Below are 18,140 nucleotides of genomic sequence, written 5' to 3' on the forward strand. Positions count from 1 at the left end.
TGCCAATCATCATGTTCTTCCTTTCCATGCTCGAACACCGACTTAGAGCACCGTGGACACACAAACTGGGGAATTACGCTCAATCCGGAATTCATTCCAACAGCTTCTTGGGGGCTGTCGGGCTCATCAGCGACAGTATTTTCAAGGTGTGATGAATTTCCAAAGAAAATTTTACTCTTACCCCCGTCTCCGTCGAGCTTTCGTCTTTTCTCGGTTGAAGGTAGTTCACTGGGGGAATTATCGATATCTCGAGGTCTTGAAGAATGACTCAGAGCTTTTGCTTGATCACCGCGAATCAAAAAGCCCTCAATAGCCTTGTTGTTGCTCACGCCGTCTTCAAAGCTTGACACGCTTAACGACAGGTTGGAACAGGGCCACGCCTGTCCGTCAGCCACAACTTGACGAAGCAAACTGTTGGCCAGATCGTAGAGAAGATTCTCGTCAATTGCGCTAGAGCTTGCAATTGGTATCTGTCGAGAACGAGATTGCGCAGTTCGATGGTGCATCGTAATCACCTTTGGACGACGTCTGTTTTCAAGCACGCCGTCTTCCACAAGCCGGCCATAAATATCGGCTGCGAAGATACGAAGCCACTTCTCGGCTTGATCAAGTGAGTTTATGCTCGGTCTGAAAGATTTCGCGGATAGCATAGATTTAATTTGGGTTCGGGGATTGACCTCACTGCGGTCCTCGCCACGGATGATCCCGTAAAGCCATGTTGCCGTTTGGTCAGCCAGCTTGGTGCGCAATTGCTCGAGCGGTGCATTAAGAAGCTCGCTGACTTTTTCTGTCCCAAAGGCGGCAGTTATCTGATCGCCGAGTTTACCACCTAGCATTCTGATCTGAGTGAATTTATAACCACCTAGGAAATTCTGCACCGCTCGATTCCGTACAACGGTTTGTAGGTTGGGCTTATTGCAAGCACTTCCTAGTTTTGCAATCATTTTGTTGCGGCCAAGCCCAGCTGAACAGGTGTAGCTGAGCTTTTCCCAAACCGCACTCCGCACCGATCGTACAATCTCGGATCCTATCAGCATGACAACGTCATCCCAGTCCGGATCATCTTCCTCTGTTTCATGTTTATCCAGGTCCACTAAGCAGTCCGTGTTCCACTGCAAGGCTGTGGTCGGCGGTACAGGCAATTCCGCATCTCTGTTTTCATTCGGTATTCCCATCCGAAGTTCTGGATATCTCTGAAGAAGCGCCCTATATATCAATGGAGACAAATCAATGAACACTTCATCAATACTGGCTTTCTCCACCACAGCCGAGAGCTCTTGCTTCGGATTCTGAGTTTCAACTCCCACGCCATCGGCATTCCATGTGGCCAGAGCCTCCTTCATCGTCTGAAGGATCCTTCGCGATTGTGCTCGATACGGATCCAGAGACACTTTATCCGTGCTGATATTTCTGAATGAGTCATCTCGATATGCCCACCGACCTCCCTCTCCCTCTCGAAAAGTCGCGACATGCTGTAGAACGAGATCTGGACAAAGTTTCCTGGCCTCCGCAACATTGATCAATCGACTGACCCCAAAAGCTCGTGCGGCATAATTGATGGCAATCAAAGAGTCCCATTGCCGTACTGCTAGTGGTATCTCCCGTGAAGTCCCTAGACGGACCATCTCGCATTGCGCGTAGAAAGCATCCAGGTCGATATGCGCAATCACGCGTAGAGGGGTTGCTGTGGATCCCTGTCGCAACCCCTGCAATTGTCGATAGGTAAATCGAGATACCTTCAAGGGATCGGAAGTCTCGGTGGGTTCGGACATGCTTTCACATGCGACATGACGGTGAACATCAAACCATGATTGAAGTTGTCGGCTAGAGCTTGGAATCTGATGCTTTCAACCTTGGGACGAGAACCCAAAATGGCCTAGCGTGGGCACGTGTTAGCTTCAAGCTGAGGTTTACGTTGTCTCATCACTTGAATATCCCTTAGTTACATCTTATCTTACATATCAAAAGCTCAATGTTCTTTCAATGTTCTCCGACAGTGACTAGACAAGTCTAAAGGCAGCCACAATCGAGTTTTCTATGTTCCCCAGACTTCTAGACCAGGGATGTCCAAATGACCCATCACTTAGTGCCTGCTTATTTTTCTTCAACCACCCTTGCACGGTCAGATGTTGTGTTCTCGTGCAGGATTTTCCGACGTTCTCACTCGTCTACTGCAAAGTCTCGAACATGAAAAAAAAAGAAGCGACACAGGGTGATCTCCGATCTGTGCGATCCAGCTGACACAGGCGGGTTGTGAGTGGACCAGGGGCTCGGAGCCTTAGCGCAGGTGCCCAAAGCCACGCATTCCTGCCCAACGGTCATCTCGTGTGGACATCAACCGCCAGGCTCCAGGTGGCAAGTTCGCAGGTCGCCACCGGTCTTTTCTGTCAATAGATTGGCCCTTGGCTATCCTGCTCGTTTTGCAGATGGTGTGTGAGGGATCAATCACAAGGAGTCCTATTTTTTTGCCTCCTTGACACTGCCCTCTTCCACCATCCGTACGAACATTTGACAGTTCTTGATGATCCTCTTTACTATCAACAGCTCTGCTTGACCGCTGCTGAAGATCCACTGGTGGGGTCCTGTCGAGTTCCAATATTCATCCGGTCCAGGGGCACAGACTAAGGGGCAATCCAAGCTGGTTGAATATGGGGGATCGGCCCTTATTTTTTTTTCGTCCCAACTGAAATCCAGTGGGAAGCAAAGAGCAACCCTTTTTAAGGTCTAGTTTTTGGGTACAAATCTACATCTTGAAATATCCACTCAGTACAGCTGTCTGTATTTGCTCATTTTTGCTCAAATTTTTCCAATATTGGAAACGTTGTCTAATAAGGAGGGCAGTACTCCATATGTATCCATAATTCTATACATGAGTATTTAATAGTCATAGAAAATGGAAGGGTTTCAAGCGGCTACAGGCATAGGGTTGCACATCAGTCTAATCCACATTGGACCATGCATGCTTTTTGCCTTATTCTCAGTGGGGAGTCGTGGCACCAGCCCAAGACGGCCCAACCGCCCTGGCCCTTTGATGTCCACTTTACCTCCCCCCTCTTCCTTCTTCCCTTCTCTCTCACTTCCTTTTCCTTCTCTCCATATTCCTCTGGCTTCTCTTGCCAGCTTTTCAAACTTCTTTTTATTTTACCTACTGGCAAATATCTAGTTCATCCCCGAACAGATTACAGACAGCCCACAGGACCCCCCTCGTCAGCCCGTGTTTCTCTTTCTCCTAATTGACCCTGACAACTCTTCTCTTGAACAAATTCCAACCCCTTGTCGATATTCAACCACCTTTTTGAGGCCTTTTCTCAATTTCCCAGGATAATTGCCCCAGTGGACAACCAGCGAGGAATTCTTCCCAGGATTATCCGGACTTTCCCAAAGGACTTGTGCCATTCGCGACCAGGATCAATTTTTTTCTGGCCACTTCCCAAGGATCGTATCTCGTGTTCTGCTTGCCTGGAATCGAGGAAACCTACAATTCAAGTTGTTGATTATCAGCTTTGAGACCTGCTCGTCGCCTGGTAGAATCTGTACATCCTACAATAAAAGCGGACACACCACTATTCTTCAACTTTCCCAGGACTCTCAGACCATCTACCCACTCTCAGGAAATCCTCTTTTCTGGCCTTTTTGGATCCAAGGCCCTTAAATTTTTCTTAATCTGGATATTTTCTTCCCTCGGAATACATTATGACAGGCCGCTATGAGGGACGCCCGGAGCGTCAGAATGAATATTTCATCCCCGGTGAAGGAATCAGCCGAGAAGTTATTCAAGCAGATATTTGTCGCTACCTTGGAAATGACGCCCTCGTGAGACCCGGAAACCACAATGTTCGTCTTCCGCCCCTGACCCGATGACTCAAACAGGTCGTTTTGACTAACAGTGAACAGGGCCGCCCAGGGTTCTTCATCCGTGCTTATCGGAATCTCACATCTGTAAGTCACAATGGAAATGCGACAACAAGCGGGAGAGGTCAAAATGTCATTCTAACCACACATCGGATGCAGGAGATGATTACTGATCTGAAAGCTGACTCCACACGTTGGGAGGCGGACGTTTCGCGCCGGGCTGACCTAGGCTACCCGCGTGGGAATTACCTTCAAGATACGAATTTACCTAATACCGCTTCAGCGAACTATGCCCCTGCGGCCGTTCATGAGGTTCGCCAGTCACAGGGCCCATCCCCTACACCCTTCACTGCAGCACCCGCTCAGTCATACATGGATCCCTATTCCCAGGGTTCCTACAGTGGATCCCAGAACGTCCCCTACACAAATCCTCCACCATACACATCCGCCACTCACTTGCCATATGCATCAGGTACAGCTCCGTACCCTCCACCCCAGGTTTCCTACTCTGGTTCCAATCAACCCGTCGTGACGGCTGCGGACATGCAACACCCCCAATCGTACACATATGCCCCCACGGGCTATGGTTACGACAATGGCCGAAGCAATGCTCCCCGATACCCGGGACCTGGATATGATGCCGAACAGGAATACTCTAACGTAACTTCTGGGATGTCCTATCCTACCACTTCTGCCCCGGATCCCCGGATAGGAATGGAACCCAGATACACCCCAGAGTATGAGCGCAGGCCACAAGCAACCAGAGACAACCCCCACCGTCGGCGGTAAAGAAGAATGACCGCCCCGAGGGTTTCCTTGCATCCATGATTTCTTTCTCCTCTCTCTCTCTCTCTCTCTCTCTCCCCCCCTTCCCCTTTCCCTCCTCTCTCTCCATATCCGCATTGTGGTCCATTTGATGCTTTCTTCCTGGAATATATCAAAAATTCTTCTAGGAATAATGTTGGTATCTTTGAAATTCTCCTGGACAATCTTTACGCCTTCTTCTCTCTCTCGGCCACAATTCTCAGATTCCCAATTTGTCTCCAGTCCGGTAACTCCGGACTAGGTTAGAAGGAGATGTTCGATTTTTTACATCTCACTTCAAATAGCCCAGTCGAGGATACTCCATTTCCCACTGGACATGAATCCTACTTCGTTTTAACCCATGGACTTCCACTGGAATTGAACCCAATGGCTCAGTGGCAAGAGCTTGGATTTTCCATGGAACATTCTTTATTTTGATTTCTCTCCCATGATTTTGTGCAACTGGCCAGCCAGGAGTATGAGTGATGTGTTTGATTGAGTCTACGAAAAGGTGGCCCGGACCTGAGTGTTTTGTTTCTCTGATCTCACGGATTCCGTGAATACTCGCCCCACAAATAATGCGATTTCTTCGTTGGTTTAACGGTGTACAGGACTTTGTGTTCTTAGCAACTTTTTTTTTTCCGTCTTTTCCTTGAAAAGAGGGAAGTCATCGTGTTCTATTTTTTCCCCTTTGGTTTGCGAGAGCGATGTGCTTCGATAAACTACGGCTGGTGATCTATATGTAGATATGAGCATTTGCGGCGTTGGTCCGTCTTCAATGATTGCCGTTTTGATGTGCAAGATCGTGGATTGACTCCATGATCCTAATGAATCTCTTACTCTGCAGAATTATGTTCTTACATTGGATAGATCAAGATATCAAGATGCCACATCATTTCTATATCACTTGCTTCGTTTTCCTCAGGCTAGCTTCGGAGTAATGTGCAAATTCAGAGATTGATCAGGTGTAGTAGGTGTAACAAGTGATACAACTAGTGAATAAGACGAACAGCCTTCCATTTTGGAAAGACCTTGTCGGTAGTGCGCAAGAAGATAGCCAAGATACTCGAGATGTAGAAAAGCGACTTGATGTCGATTATCTGATTGCATAAAACATGGTACATACACTGTAGCGCCGGGCTCGACATTCGGCGTATGCGCAACAAATATTGGTATCAAAGCATTTTGATGGCCAGGAGAAGTTGCCCCAGAACAAGTCTTTTTTGATTGCCCACACTGATGCGATGAGACTTGTTCCATCAGTCTAGTGGCACAGCCAACTCATCTCCTGTCATCCGCTGAACGTATTCCTCCAAGGCTCGGACAATACTCAAAATTCTCTCTGACTTCCCATACCTTGGCATTCTCGTAGTTCCGAACCCGTTTATTCGTCATCGTAGCCCTTGGGAATCACCCGCGGACCCTGCGGAACTGTACGTATTGAAGAAATTGGTCAGATTCAAATTACTCAGACAAAGTTTTGATGCTTATGCACCGGTTTGTAGGGAGTGCACGGGTTCATACTGGGATATGTCAAAGGAATGGGCTCGGGATCGACGTCACCGAGGGCGCGGCGGATGGGGGGAATAGTGGCCAGCGAAACAGGACCCATGAAGCCGATAGCGATAGCAGCAAGAATAGCTGGCTTCTCGTGCGCAGCCCAGCGGATGTAGCGGAGGGGGGTCGACCAGAACTGAGGGGTAGACATGGCTGTAGGAAGAGGTCGTTGACGACTGGTCGGGGATTTTTGCGATATGGGTGGAAGGTCAATGCCTGAATGGTAGAATAAAACTGTTCAAGCGCACAGGAATGAGTGGATACACCGGTCCCACTAAGTGGTTGTTGAGTGACAGGAAGAAGAGAAGCAAAATTGAAGCCGGGGGGACGAAATGAAGTCGAAGTTCGGAGATGCGGACCCAGCGCTCTCAGGTCTTGGCACTCGCTCATTAAACACGTCGCCCTTTCTGGCTATCTATACAACTTGGATCTTCAACCACCTTAGGTTACTTCCTTGTTTTTGATCTTTCCGCTCCGCTGTGCGGAACTTGTTCAAAATGAGGTGGTGTCTTACGTTGTTTATTTGTTGCTTCTTGGCTGTGGTAAATGCGCTGAGTAGCTCCGGCGCTCGTTTGTTGGCCATTCTGGAAGACACAGAACAGAAGGGCCTGTACTCCACGTTGTGGGCAGATCTAGAGGGTAATTCAATCTACCTCAGTTCGAAAATTGCCTTGCTAACTCTTGGATTACAGCACGAGGATACGATGTCTCAATCGAATCTTCCAAGAGTGACCAGCTTGCGCTGTTCAAGCATGGCGAAAGAACTTACGACCACCTCCTGATCCTCCCTCCCAAGTCCAAAGGTGGGCAATCCCGAATTAACTGGTATGAATTCTAGTCAATTGACCCATGAATACAGGCCTTGGCCCCTCCTTGACCCCCAAACACATACTCGACTTCTTGAACAAGGATGGCAATGTTCTCCTCGCCCTTTCTGGCAAGACTGCCACCTCCAGCGCCATCAACTCCCTTCTGCTAGAACTCGATATTCACCTCTCTGCCGATCGCTCACAGGTTGTTGTCGACCACTTCAACTACGACACCCTCTCGGCCGCTGAGAAACATGACGTCCTTGTCCTCCAGCGCCCTGGACCCCTCCGACCTGACGTCAAGGCCTTCTTTGGTGGTGAAGGTGTCCTTGCCCTCCCCCGAATTGCCCCCCAGACTCTTGGCAGTGACAGCGTCCTTCTCTCTCCGATTCTTAAGGCCCCCGCCACAGCCTACAGCTACAACCCCAAGGAGGGTATGCCCGCGGCGGAGGATATCCTGGCTACCGGTTCGCAGCTGAACGTCGTTTCTGCTATGCAGGCACGCAACTCTGCCCGCTTTACTGTCCTCGGATCAGTGGAGTCGTTGGAGGATAAGTGGTTCTCGGCCTCCGTTAAGACGCCCAATGGCAAGAAGACTCCCACCGTAAACCGCGAGTTCGCTAAGCAGTTGACTGCTTGGGCTTTCAAGGAGACTGGAGTCTTGAAGGTAGACAGGGTCGAGCATCGCCTTGCCACTGAGGGCGCGGAGTTGAACCCCTCAATCTACCGGATCAAGAACGAGACTGTACGTGAAACAGCAACAACTTTTTCTCCTCTTCCAAACTAACCATGAAACTTTTTTTTTGCCTGCAGATTTACAGCATAGAGGTTTCCGAGTACGTCTATGACCAGTGGGTTCCCTTCGAAGTTCCCGCCAGCGACGCGCTTCAGCTCGAGTTCACCATGCTCTCGCCTTTCCACCGCCTGAACCTCGAGCCCACCAGCCGCACCGATACCAGCACTGTGTTCAGCACTCAGTTTGTGACCCCCGATCAGCACGGTATCTTCTCTTTCCGCGTCAACTACAAGCGTCCCTTCTTCACTGCCATCGAGGAGAAGCATGAGGTCACCAACCGCCACTTCGCCCACGACGAGTACCCGCGCAGCTGGGCTATTACTGGCGGTTGGGTATGGATTGCCGGTCTTTGGTCGGTGATTGGAGGATTTTTGGCTTTCATCATCGTCTGGCTTTACTCTGCCCCTGTGGCTGACAAGCTTAAGAAGACTCAGTAGATCTCTATTTATCTCTGTATGCATTGTTCTGTCTGTCCATGATTTTCATTTTCTTTCATGATTTTGATCTCCCGAATGAACACATTAGGTCCCAAAGATGACCATTCTCCATGACAAGATGCATGGATAGTTGGCCACTCATGCGGCCTCTACCCTTGACGACGTAAGAGTTTAAACATCTGGTCTAACTTGTGTTAAATGAACATACAAACGGGCTTTGGGGTGTCTTTTTATCTATGTGAAGGCAAAAGAAAGCCAGCTACTGCACAGAGGACTTTTCTATGTAGATATAAGAGATTCTACTGTGTCCATCTAACAATTCCATTGGATCAATACACAGGAGAAATTCGGGCTATGGCTTAGCCCACCAAGACACTTGGGTGACTTGCCCCGGGTTCGATGAACTGAAACTGATATTGAGGAACGTAGGACCTTCGCCTGTAGTCGTGAGCCTACCTACAGCTGATCAACTCCGCGGGTAGAGTCGAGGTTATGTCAACCTCGGTGGAGATGTGATGAGACTGCAGCGGTAGATGTCCACGAGAACGACACTATATTAGGAGTAATGGTCTTCATGTGAAAAGAGAGCAATACTCAGATAAGACGTGAATCAAACCAAAGCCAGTGATGACTGCCGTTGGCCGCCATTTAGTCTATCCTCGATTAGTCTATTGATGGATACTAGCACTTCAACTTGCCCAAAGCAGCAGCAGGGTTCATCGCTTCTGGGTGTGACTTTATTGATCGGAAAGAGCCAGAAACTAGCCTTGAGTCTCATATGTTCTGTTCGTTCGATCATTGTTGTTCTTCTGAACTTACCCCGTTGCGCAATCGGATCCCTTATGCATAGAAAAACAGTCTTCAGTCTTCTCGCTTAGTGCCTGAAACACTCCCATCTTCTTCGGATGCCGTGCGTGACCGTCTGAATACCCTCGGTTATCCTTTTAGTTGTTCTGCGCACCGCTTTATTGGCGCCGAGCCCCATTTCCTGACATTAGAAGACGACGTTACCTCCCTGGGTAGGCTATTGATGACTTTAGCAGATGAGGGAAAGGATGTCGTTCTCATTTTACACTCATACGGGAGTGTCGTGGCCTCCACAGCTAGCGCGGGGCGGTTGACATAGGTTCGGGCGGAGAATGGAAAGCCTGGAGGTATTGTGACAATTGTCTACCAGGCTCCCTTTGCGCTAGACAAAATACAGAACTTGCTGGAAAATCTGGGTGGAGCCTATTTACTTTTGCTGAAGATTGTGGTTAGTCCATCCAGTATCTTATCATCGGTATCATTGTCCAATATCAAGCTGACCAGGTAGAATGACAACTACGTTCTCGCCGGCGACACTGGCAACATTGGTTGGCAGGACCGGACAATCGAGCGGCAAGAAAAACAGAATCGGAAGACGATGCACACTTCGCGTGCGGCTCGGGTCTTACCACGTGAGCCATGGCGCGATATGCCCTGCTCCCGTATCATCTGCGAGCAGGATCAGGTCCTGCCACCAGCAATCCAGGATTTAGTTGCCTCGAAAATGGGCGGGCCTGACATCGCCCACCGTCTCCTGAGCTTGTATGCGCCATTCTTGAGTATGCCCGATCGCCTGGCGGATGTTTTGAGATAAATAGTGAAGGTATAATATGTATAATCAAATTGGGGTATGAAAAATCTCAGTCGATCTTGAGATAAGTGAGCATCTGAGAAGAAATGCATGTTTAAGCGTAACCGAACTCCGGGCGATGCCAGCATGTAACCAGCGAATCCGAATGCCCTTTTTACAGGCCCCTTGTCTTCTCTGGGTCCATCTGCACTTCATTCCCGCTGATTTCCTTGACCGTCTGGTATGCGGGTTGTCCAGCATATAACTGTCCCCCAGAAGAGTTACCGGGCTGCCCGCCGTCCATCTCCTTGGATACCGCGATGGGCTGATTGCCACGGAAGCGCTTGCGCATATCGATCATACCACGCCTGTGTTGAGATAAGATCCGATGATTAGTGGGGGGGGTGTTCCTTTTGTTCATAATGGTCGGCCTGGACTTAAGGCTCGGTTCCCGACTCACTTGCACTCGCTGAAGCCTTTCCGCAGCAGCTGACATTTCGTGGGTAACTCCTCGGCGAGAGGAGAGCTTAGACATTCACGTGGTGTGTGACGCTGTACCATGATACAGTCCGACTCCTGGAGGCATTGAGCCAGAGCCTTCCCTATATAATCAAATTGTGATCAGTTTGTGTCGTGACAATGGAGGGTTGCGATCGAAAGCCCAGCTGGGCCAGGAACATGACTTCTCCCTGAAACGGTTGTGCGACTCGAGGGTATAACATACGGATATCATTGCATGAGCTGGGCATGTTGACGCGACCTTATGGACGAATGCACGACCACAAGCAGCAAGAGAGCAACGGAACAAGGCCATGGGACCACGGCAAATTCGGGCCGTCAGTATTCTCGACGCTGATTGGCAGATGTGGAGAATCCCCAGATGAGATAAGCAGCGTTATCACATGTTGGTAATGACGTCTCGGGACTTTTGTCGCATGTCTTGCGCTTTTTAATGTTTACAGTATCCCTGTATCTTGCATAGCCCTTTCTTTGTATCTGCACATATGCGTAGCAATTGTTCATGATGGGGAGAGTTCCATTTATCGGGCGATTGTTCTGGTAAGGAGCTCCAAGCTTCTACAAAGAATACAGCAACTGATCCTCACATCTCTAGGTTTGAGTACCTAGCTCTCTTTGGGTCTTTGATTCTTGTTCTGCTTGAGACAATCATTCACTTGATTACTTGGTGCCTTCGTGAGTGAGAATCCCCGAACAATGGATGATGCCAATGCTAACCCCTAGCCAGCAAGCCCTATCATCAAATTTTGTTATGGCCAATCCAAGGCACTTTTCAACCTTTTAATCCCTGATGAATCCCGCACCAAGCGCACCAAAGAGGAAATCTTTGCCAGCTCTGTTGCAGATGCATCTGATTTCACTGAAATATGTGCTCTCTTCGGGTATCAAGCCGAGGAGCATATTGTACAAACGAACGATGGTTACCTTCTTGGACTTCATCGACTGGCATATCGAAAAGGAGAAGAAAACATGCGCGTGAATCATGGTCCCAGTGGGCTTCGGAAAAAAGTAGTCTACCTCCATCACGGTCTGCTCATGTCAAGTGAGGTGTGGGTAGCCTTGACAGATGAGCAGCGATGCCTGCCCTTCCAGTTGGTGGAGAAGGGATACGATGTATGGCTGGGAAACAACCGTGGAAATAAATACTCCAAGAAGTCGATTCGATTCTCGCCTGGTTCCAATGAATTTTGGGATTTCTCCATCGATCAGTTCGCCTTCTCTGATATCCCCAACAGCATCGAGTACATCCTCGAGGTAACAGATCAGCCATCACTGTCTTACATTGGATTCTCCCAGGGGACAGCGCAGGCATTCGCTACCCTCGCTATTCATCCATTGCTCAACCAGAAAATCGATGTGTTTGTGGCTCTTGCACCAGCCATGGCTCCTTCGGGTCTCCGCAACCGCATCGTTGATTCGCTGGTGAAAGCCTCTCCGAACTTTTTGTTTCTGTTGTTTGGTCGATGCAGCATCCTGTCTTCGACAACCATGTGGCAAACGATACTCTACCCGCCGATCTTTGTGCGCATTATCGACACAGCCCTCAGAACGCTCTTCAACTGGAACTGCCGCAACATCAGTCAAACACAAAAGCTTGCTGCCTATCTGCATCTCTATTCCTTCACCAGTACTAAGTCTGTTGTGCATTGGTTCCAAATCATTCGGAACAAGAACTTCCAGTTCTACGATGACGAAGTCTATGCCCCCTTCAGCATAGCCGCCAGCGAGCGCTTTTACAAACCAGTCAAATACCCTACTCGCAACATCAAGACTCCTATAGTCCTCCTATATGGCGACAGGGACAGTCTCGTCGATATCGGGGTAATACTAAAGGGGTTACCACATGGCACTGTCGCCCAGATGATTCCCACCTACGAACATCTCGACTTTTTGTGGGCCTCCGACGTTGATCGCCAAGTATTCGGTTATGTGTTTAATGCACTTGAGACCTATAGCCGGGGTGGCCCGTTGGCTGCCAGCAGTGCAAGGTCCAAGAAACACAGACTTTCAACCGACGGCCGTGGTTCCAGCAAATCGGTGTCCCGAAAAACGCGCGCCTTCCCCAATGATGTAGCCTACGGGGCCACTCCCTGAGCATAACTCCTTTTCCATCTCGGATTTGATGACCTGTGAAAACGATGTCTCCAATGTCGACTTTTGACGCTAGAAATAGCCGTCTTTCCATCTGTTAATAAGGTCAGCGAGTCATCTCTATTCTGCCCGCCCAGCACCGTAATTCAGCATCCTGCTCTACCCAAACATCGGTGGCGCTTAGTCTACAAGTATGAACCCCAATTACATAACTCTTAACCAGAGATGACTCAAAAGACTACACTTGAGAGATTACTTCGTTGCTGAAAATAGCTTGTAAGGTGGTTACCCACACGCGCCCATACTGCATGAACGCCCAACGAATTGCTTGCTAGGGAACAAAAACCCTCGAATCCGGATCGCATAGTATGGATAATGAGAACAGTCATGGAATTTGCCATCCGATTCACAGGAAGATACTAGCTTGGTCCAAGGTTTGTGTGACCAGCTGATTGATCTGTCCCCCCCTGACAAAACGTCCCATCCGCTGATGAGAGCTTGGGTGCAGGTTCTTATGGCCTTGATCCGTTTTCACTTTTTGGATAAGGAGTCTCCAGGTATGAACATCAAATTGATTCTCGACAAGTACTCCAAGTAGTTGAGTTAATCGACGCGTGCCCGGCTGTAGCATGATTCCAGCAACCAAAACAAAGGAGTACCAAGAGTATTGCTGATAACCGAGCAGAAAGAACGCGCACCGCTTGAGCAATGGGACAAATCTCATAAAGGCAAAATGGACTGTACATTCTACACGAACGCCCCGAAGTAGAAGAGCGGTCGAAGACGGATGTCAGGAAGGTTACGTGACGGTCATATTGGGACCAAAACTAAGTCCCATAGGCGATTCATAGGTCCACCATTTTGACACATGTATGTTGTACATGGTCAACTACCAATCTCCTGTAGATTTTGAAGCAGGGTTATGGCGGGGGCAATCGCCACATCCATCCATGGGTGTAGGGAATGGTAGGATACATTTGCGTGGTACGGAGCGCCGATGGATGAAAGGAAATATCTTCTGTGTCTGGACTGCCACCTTTCCAGATCTTGGCATGGCAAATGCCGATCGAATTTTTCTAGGAATTGGCCAAATCCATCCCAGTGGCGTCAAAAGTAGGGAAAGTCCCGAGAGGCCTGTGCCTGATCATGGATGTACCTACTCCGTCTGTACTACAACTCCGTAAAGTGTCTGACTAGCAGAACCATAATCAAACCGTGTCTTTGACCCAAATTTCGGATCCACAACCTGGACAGGCTGGGAACCATCCCAAGTAGGCACTTGGGCAAATGATCTCTCCTTCCCAGCCGGATCAGCCGAATTCAACATAGACTTTGATTCAAATGCAGTCACTCTTTGAAGAACAGGAGATCTCTTTTATAGATCTGTGTTTGAGGCACAAAAGACGGATATTCAGGGGCAAGGTGCGGGAGGTCAAACAGGTGGCGCAATTCCATAAGCCCAAAGAGAAGGAAAAACAAAACACCAAAAAAAAAACAGACGAAAAACTGGTCCGAGTTCGCTGATTCGATCTAGACCAGCCCATCTCCACTTGGTGAAAAAAAACTAGCGCGAACAGGTCACAAAGAAAACAGACAAAAAAAAACTTCATGAGAACCATGGGAACTTGCTGGCAACTTCCATTTGGGTTGGTCGGACCAGATCTCTGTTCCTGACCCAAGCAGTGGCCCACCAATGGGGTGATTCATTGTCTAGTCAGGCACCACTTGCACATGGTCAACCCAATTTACCGGGTTCACCTATCAAACCGCTACAAAATCTGACACACCCAATGCCCTATGCCTACGTACTCCACCCCAAAGAATAAAATGGCGCTATACCCTCCCCCTCTCTCTTTCTCTCCTTTGACACGATCTTTCGAATCACACTCTTTTGGATTACTTTGGGGCTGAGCCTCATACAACACTCTCTTTAAACAGTCTGTAGATCAGACAAGAGTCCCTCTTTCAACCTCTTCTCCACACCTTCCTTCAAGTTCGGACTCATTAAGCCAAAATGCGCTTCAACGTAATCGGCTTCTCGGCCCTTCTGGCAATCACTGCCTCCGCACTCCCCGTCGCGATTCCCGACGTCGACTACGTCGAGCAGACCGTCTGGGAGACTGTCTATGAAACCGTCTACCAGACTGCCCTTCCGACCAGTACTCCGATCGGTGCGCCGATCAGTGCACCAATCAGTGTGCCTACCAACCTCGCCGAGGCGGTCGCTCCTTCCACCACTGTCGACTCGTCGACGTGGACCCCCGCCTCCTCTAGCTCAAACAGCTTCAGTGTCCCCACCGTCATGCCAACCGCCGCCAGCGCCCCATCCGGCACTAGCACCGGTCCCACCGCCGCCGGCAGCGGTATTTCCATTGTCAACAATCTTTCCCAGACCGTTTACCTGTGGGTCGTGACCGAGACCGCCGGTGAGATGCAGATCGTTCCCGCCGGCCAGACCTTCGCCAGCAGCACCTGGCTCACCAACACCAACGGCGGTGGTGTCTCCATCAAGATGTCCACTACCGAGGTCTGCGACGACATTCTGCAGTTCGAGTACACCCAGTCCGGTGATATCCTCTTCTGGGATATGTCTTCCATCAACCTGTCCAAGACTTCGGAGTTTGTCAATGCAGGATTCGCTGTCTCGATCAGCGACAAGTCCTGCCCCACCTCTACCTGCGCTCCTGGTGATGTCAACTGTGCCCAGTCCTACCAGCAACCTTATGATGTCAACACCTTGGCTTGCGGTCTCGATGCCGCTTACACTCTCACTCTCGGTTAGAGTGTTGTTTGGGGTTTGATTCTAGGTGTTTAGTCGGATATACCTTTCGGTTATGGGGAGTTTTCATGCTGCACAAATGACAACGTACAATTCAGATTTCTTTTTGGAATATACCGATGTTTATAGATTTTAATATGAAGATTAGAAAATGTCTCAAACATGTCGGTGGTACAGAAATTGAACCCTGGTAGACGCGGGATCGTGTGATTAGACCGTACCCAATTTTGTACAACTAAGGAGGTCTCACGACATGTCATCCAACATCCTTGGCCCCCAAATGAGGGGCAACCCCTTCCCCAAATGAACAACGCATAGATCGAGACCCCTCTACAGCTGAACTACAACACAGGGCCGATCAGCAATGCAATCTCCCAGGCTTCAGTCCAAGGATATTTCCAGCGAGAGATGTTCTTGACAACCCCAAAGTGACAGTATGCAAGGCAAACACCCTACTACACAGATACTGTCAAAGCAGGGAAAGATCACGTCCAGCTATCAATGGAAGCCTGGTCATCAACACAAGGTTTGTTCCCTTGTGCTAACGATCTAACCCTAATATCCATCCATGGTCCGATGATCTGATCCAGGAAGTGTCAGCCTCAGAAAGCCTTGATCTAGAGACGATTACCCATCTGTTCGAAATTATACCCCTTGATTTTGCTCTGTCCATTTTGATATCAACAGCCATATTCCACCGAGCCTCGTCTTCATCCAATCCTTGTGTTTGTCTGCTTCTGTGATTAGGAATAAGCACGCCGTCTGTCCCTCCTCATTGCCAAGAGGTAAAATTGTACATGTACCAGTTAAACCCATCCCACCCCCCTTTTCAGTGTTTCCAAGGAAGCCTCTAACCCCGCTGGTTACTCCCAACCCTAATCCCCCCCCCCCCCCCCCCCCCCTTCTTGAACCCGGTCGTATCATGCGGATGCCCAAAACACCCCAACCCTGAACTCCATCCCAAGACTGCAACGGAAAATCCGCTCCAACCGCACAAGTCCCCAAATTCTCGGCCTGCTGGAGACTCGATGTCCGCTGCAGGCATAGTGCATGATGTGTGACCACTAGAATAGACCGCCTTTTCTTGGGAAGTCTCCCGAAGAGTTTGGATCTCACTCCTTAACCTGGCCAAATCGGACTCGTGGGCTGTGTTGTGGTGCTCGACAGATCAGTCTATGATCTTTTGGAAATGGGAGATTGTGTACTTGACTAGATCTGTTGATTCTAGGGGAATTCGGGACCAGAGTCTGCAGCCTAGAATTGTCGCGCGGGAGTCCGGAATGTCGTCTTGTCGTTGGTGGAGTGATGATGCAAGTCGGCCTTTCATGCACGGTTCGCTTTCGAGCTGTTTTGCTGTTTCGAGACCTGGCTTGAAGGTTGTCTTGTAGAATTCGTGGTTTCCAAGACCCAAGAACAGGATCTCAAATTTCAGATATTTGGTTCTGCCAGAAGTCGCGGTAGTTGTTGGAATTTTTCCAAGCAGCCGATGTCGCCTGCTAGAATGAGGTATTTGGAGCAAAAACAGCGATTTCAAAGGAAATTTGTTGATTTCCAGACATGGATCAGACAGGATCTGGAAGGAACTAAAAGGAGCGGGATTTGGAAAAGAGACCGGATCGTGTTGAGTAATTGATCTCTTGTTTTTTTTTTTTTTGGGGGGGGGAAGTCTATAGTATTCAACAAGTCAAGTCGATGCGAGTATGTAGGGCTATCAAGAAATCAGGAACAAGACATAGACCAATCAGATGATATCCCAGGCCATGGTATTCAAGAGGTTGGAATTCCATTCTAAACCCCCTTCTACACCATATAAGCGCCACCAGAGACCTGCCAAGTCTGCCCAGTCAACCACTGCGATTCGGGACTAGCAATCAAAGACGCAACCCCAGCAACATCCTCAACTTCTCCAGGCCGACCCAATGGAGACCACTTGCTCAAAGCCTCGTCGATCTGCTGAGGACTCATCTGGTCACCACCGGGGATGTACCTCGCCGACATCTCAGCATACATATCTGTCTTGACCCCGCCAGCAGCAATGCAGTTGACAGTGATGTTTCGCGGACCAAAATCCATAGCAAGACACTTCGTCATGCCCTGTACAGCCGCTTTGGAGGCGGCATAGACAGCATGACGAGGGACGCCCTAAATCACACCAGAAGCTGTCAGCTCCCATCCGCACCTCCAATCCAACAGAGCCCCAGATTCCATGTCCATGTCCATGGCCGTGTCCACATCCCCTCACCTTGACAGCCGAAATCGACGAAGTCAAAACAACACGCCCATAATCCTCCAGAAAACGATAAGCCTGCTGAGCGACGAAATATTGCCCCTTGACATTAACCGCAAAGATAGCATCGATGTCGCTCCCCTTGACCTCGGAGAGATTCCCGAAATGCTCGATGCCCGAGTTACTGACTGCGATGTCGAGACGGCCGAATTCGCGGTGCACAGTCTCGAACATGGTCTTCACTTCTTCTCCCTGTGAGACATCGGCTTTGAAGCCGAGGGCGCGCACGCCAAGGGCTCGGATCTGCTCGACGACGGAATTGGCTGCCGGAGCATTGGAGACGTAGTTGATGGCTATGTCGGCTCCACGTTGGGCGAATTTCAGGGCTATCGCGGCGCCGATGCCGCGGCTGGAGCCTGTGATTGTTGTTTTCGGTTAGTATGGGCTTGCAGTGGTGGTGTGCTACTGACTTAGTGCAACTTTGCCAGCTAGGTCTTTGTTTGTAGACATGGTTATGAGGCGAGGACTAGGTTGAAAACTGTCCATGCCTATCGACAGGGAGTGTCGTCTAGTATACCCTTGCCCTTGTTCTATGATTTCAAAGGTCGGTGAGCATCGACATGCATCTTGGCCACGCATACGGACCGAACTTGGCTCGTTGAAATTATATGT

The 18,140-nt window shown here is 49.4% G+C and overlaps 8 protein-coding genes across 8 annotated transcripts; 4 read left to right on the top strand and 4 right to left on the bottom strand.

Moving 5' to 3' along the window:
* Positions 1 to 91: 91 nt before the first annotated feature.
* Pdw03_7317 (Sister chromatid cohesion protein (Eso1), putative) lies at positions 92 to 1,772 on the bottom strand (the record flags this gene model as incomplete). Its single annotated transcript, XM_066101622.1, has 2 exons — positions 92 to 114; positions 182 to 1,772. 2 exons carry the CDS (start codon positions 1,770 to 1,772, stop codon positions 92 to 94), a joined length of 1,614 nt encoding a protein of 537 aa, XP_065956705.1.
* Positions 1,773 to 3,693: 1,921 nt separating this feature from the next.
* On the top strand, positions 3,694 to 4,641 carry Pdw03_7318 (Transcription factor RfeG, putative; the record flags this gene model as incomplete). The annotated part of the gene is made up of 3 exons (XM_014678530.1): positions 3,694 to 3,834; positions 3,895 to 3,939; positions 4,012 to 4,641. The coding sequence occupies 3 exons, from the start codon at positions 3,694 to 3,696 to the stop codon at positions 4,639 to 4,641; spliced, it is 816 nt and encodes a 271-aa protein (XP_014534016.1).
* A 1,399-nt stretch (positions 4,642 to 6,040) lies between these two features.
* On the bottom strand, positions 6,041 to 6,364 carry Pdw03_7319 (NADH dehydrogenase; the record flags this gene model as incomplete). Its single annotated transcript, XM_014678529.1, has 2 exons — positions 6,041 to 6,087; positions 6,181 to 6,364. 2 exons carry the CDS (start codon positions 6,362 to 6,364, stop codon positions 6,041 to 6,043), a joined length of 231 nt encoding a protein of 76 aa, XP_014534015.1.
* A 346-nt stretch (positions 6,365 to 6,710) lies between these two features.
* On the top strand, positions 6,711 to 8,255 carry Pdw03_7320 (Oligosaccharyl transferase subunit (Beta), putative; the record flags this gene model as incomplete). The annotated part of the gene is made up of 4 exons (XM_014678528.1): positions 6,711 to 6,852; positions 6,906 to 7,016; positions 7,073 to 7,767; positions 7,836 to 8,255. The coding sequence occupies 4 exons, from the start codon at positions 6,711 to 6,713 to the stop codon at positions 8,253 to 8,255; spliced, it is 1,368 nt and encodes a 455-aa protein (XP_014534014.1).
* A 1,772-nt stretch (positions 8,256 to 10,027) lies between these two features.
* Pdw03_7321 (Cytochrome c oxidase assembly protein, putative) lies at positions 10,028 to 10,601 on the bottom strand (the record flags this gene model as incomplete). The annotated part of the gene is made up of 3 exons (XM_014678527.1): positions 10,028 to 10,220; positions 10,313 to 10,454; positions 10,577 to 10,601. 3 exons carry the CDS (start codon positions 10,599 to 10,601, stop codon positions 10,028 to 10,030), a joined length of 360 nt encoding a protein of 119 aa, XP_014534013.1.
* A 275-nt stretch (positions 10,602 to 10,876) lies between these two features.
* On the top strand, positions 10,877 to 12,465 carry Pdw03_7322 (Triglyceride lipase-cholesterol esterase, putative; the record flags this gene model as incomplete). Its single annotated transcript, XM_014678526.1, has 3 exons — positions 10,877 to 10,911; positions 10,967 to 11,046; positions 11,099 to 12,465. The coding sequence occupies 3 exons, from the start codon at positions 10,877 to 10,879 to the stop codon at positions 12,463 to 12,465; spliced, it is 1,482 nt and encodes a 493-aa protein (XP_014534012.1).
* Positions 12,466 to 14,476: 2,011 nt separating this feature from the next.
* Pdw03_7323 (antigenic thaumatin domain protein, putative) lies at positions 14,477 to 15,244 on the top strand (the record flags this gene model as incomplete). The annotated part of the gene is made up of 1 exon (XM_014678525.1): positions 14,477 to 15,244. One exon carries the CDS (start codon positions 14,477 to 14,479, stop codon positions 15,242 to 15,244), a length of 768 nt encoding a protein of 255 aa, XP_014534011.1.
* A 1,797-nt stretch (positions 15,245 to 17,041) lies between these two features.
* On the bottom strand, positions 17,042 to 17,978 carry Pdw03_7324 (Short-chain dehydrogenase/reductase SDR; the record flags this gene model as incomplete). The annotated part of the gene is made up of 3 exons (XM_014678524.1): positions 17,042 to 17,383; positions 17,484 to 17,884; positions 17,939 to 17,978. The coding sequence occupies 3 exons, from the start codon at positions 17,976 to 17,978 to the stop codon at positions 17,042 to 17,044; spliced, it is 783 nt and encodes a 260-aa protein (XP_014534010.1).
* Between the last annotated feature and the right edge of the window lie 162 nt (positions 17,979 to 18,140).

Source organism: Penicillium digitatum, chromosome 2 (assembly GCF_016767815.1).
Source record: "Penicillium digitatum chromosome 2, complete sequence".
NCBI lineage: Eukaryota > Fungi > Ascomycota > Eurotiomycetes > Eurotiales > Aspergillaceae > Penicillium > Penicillium digitatum.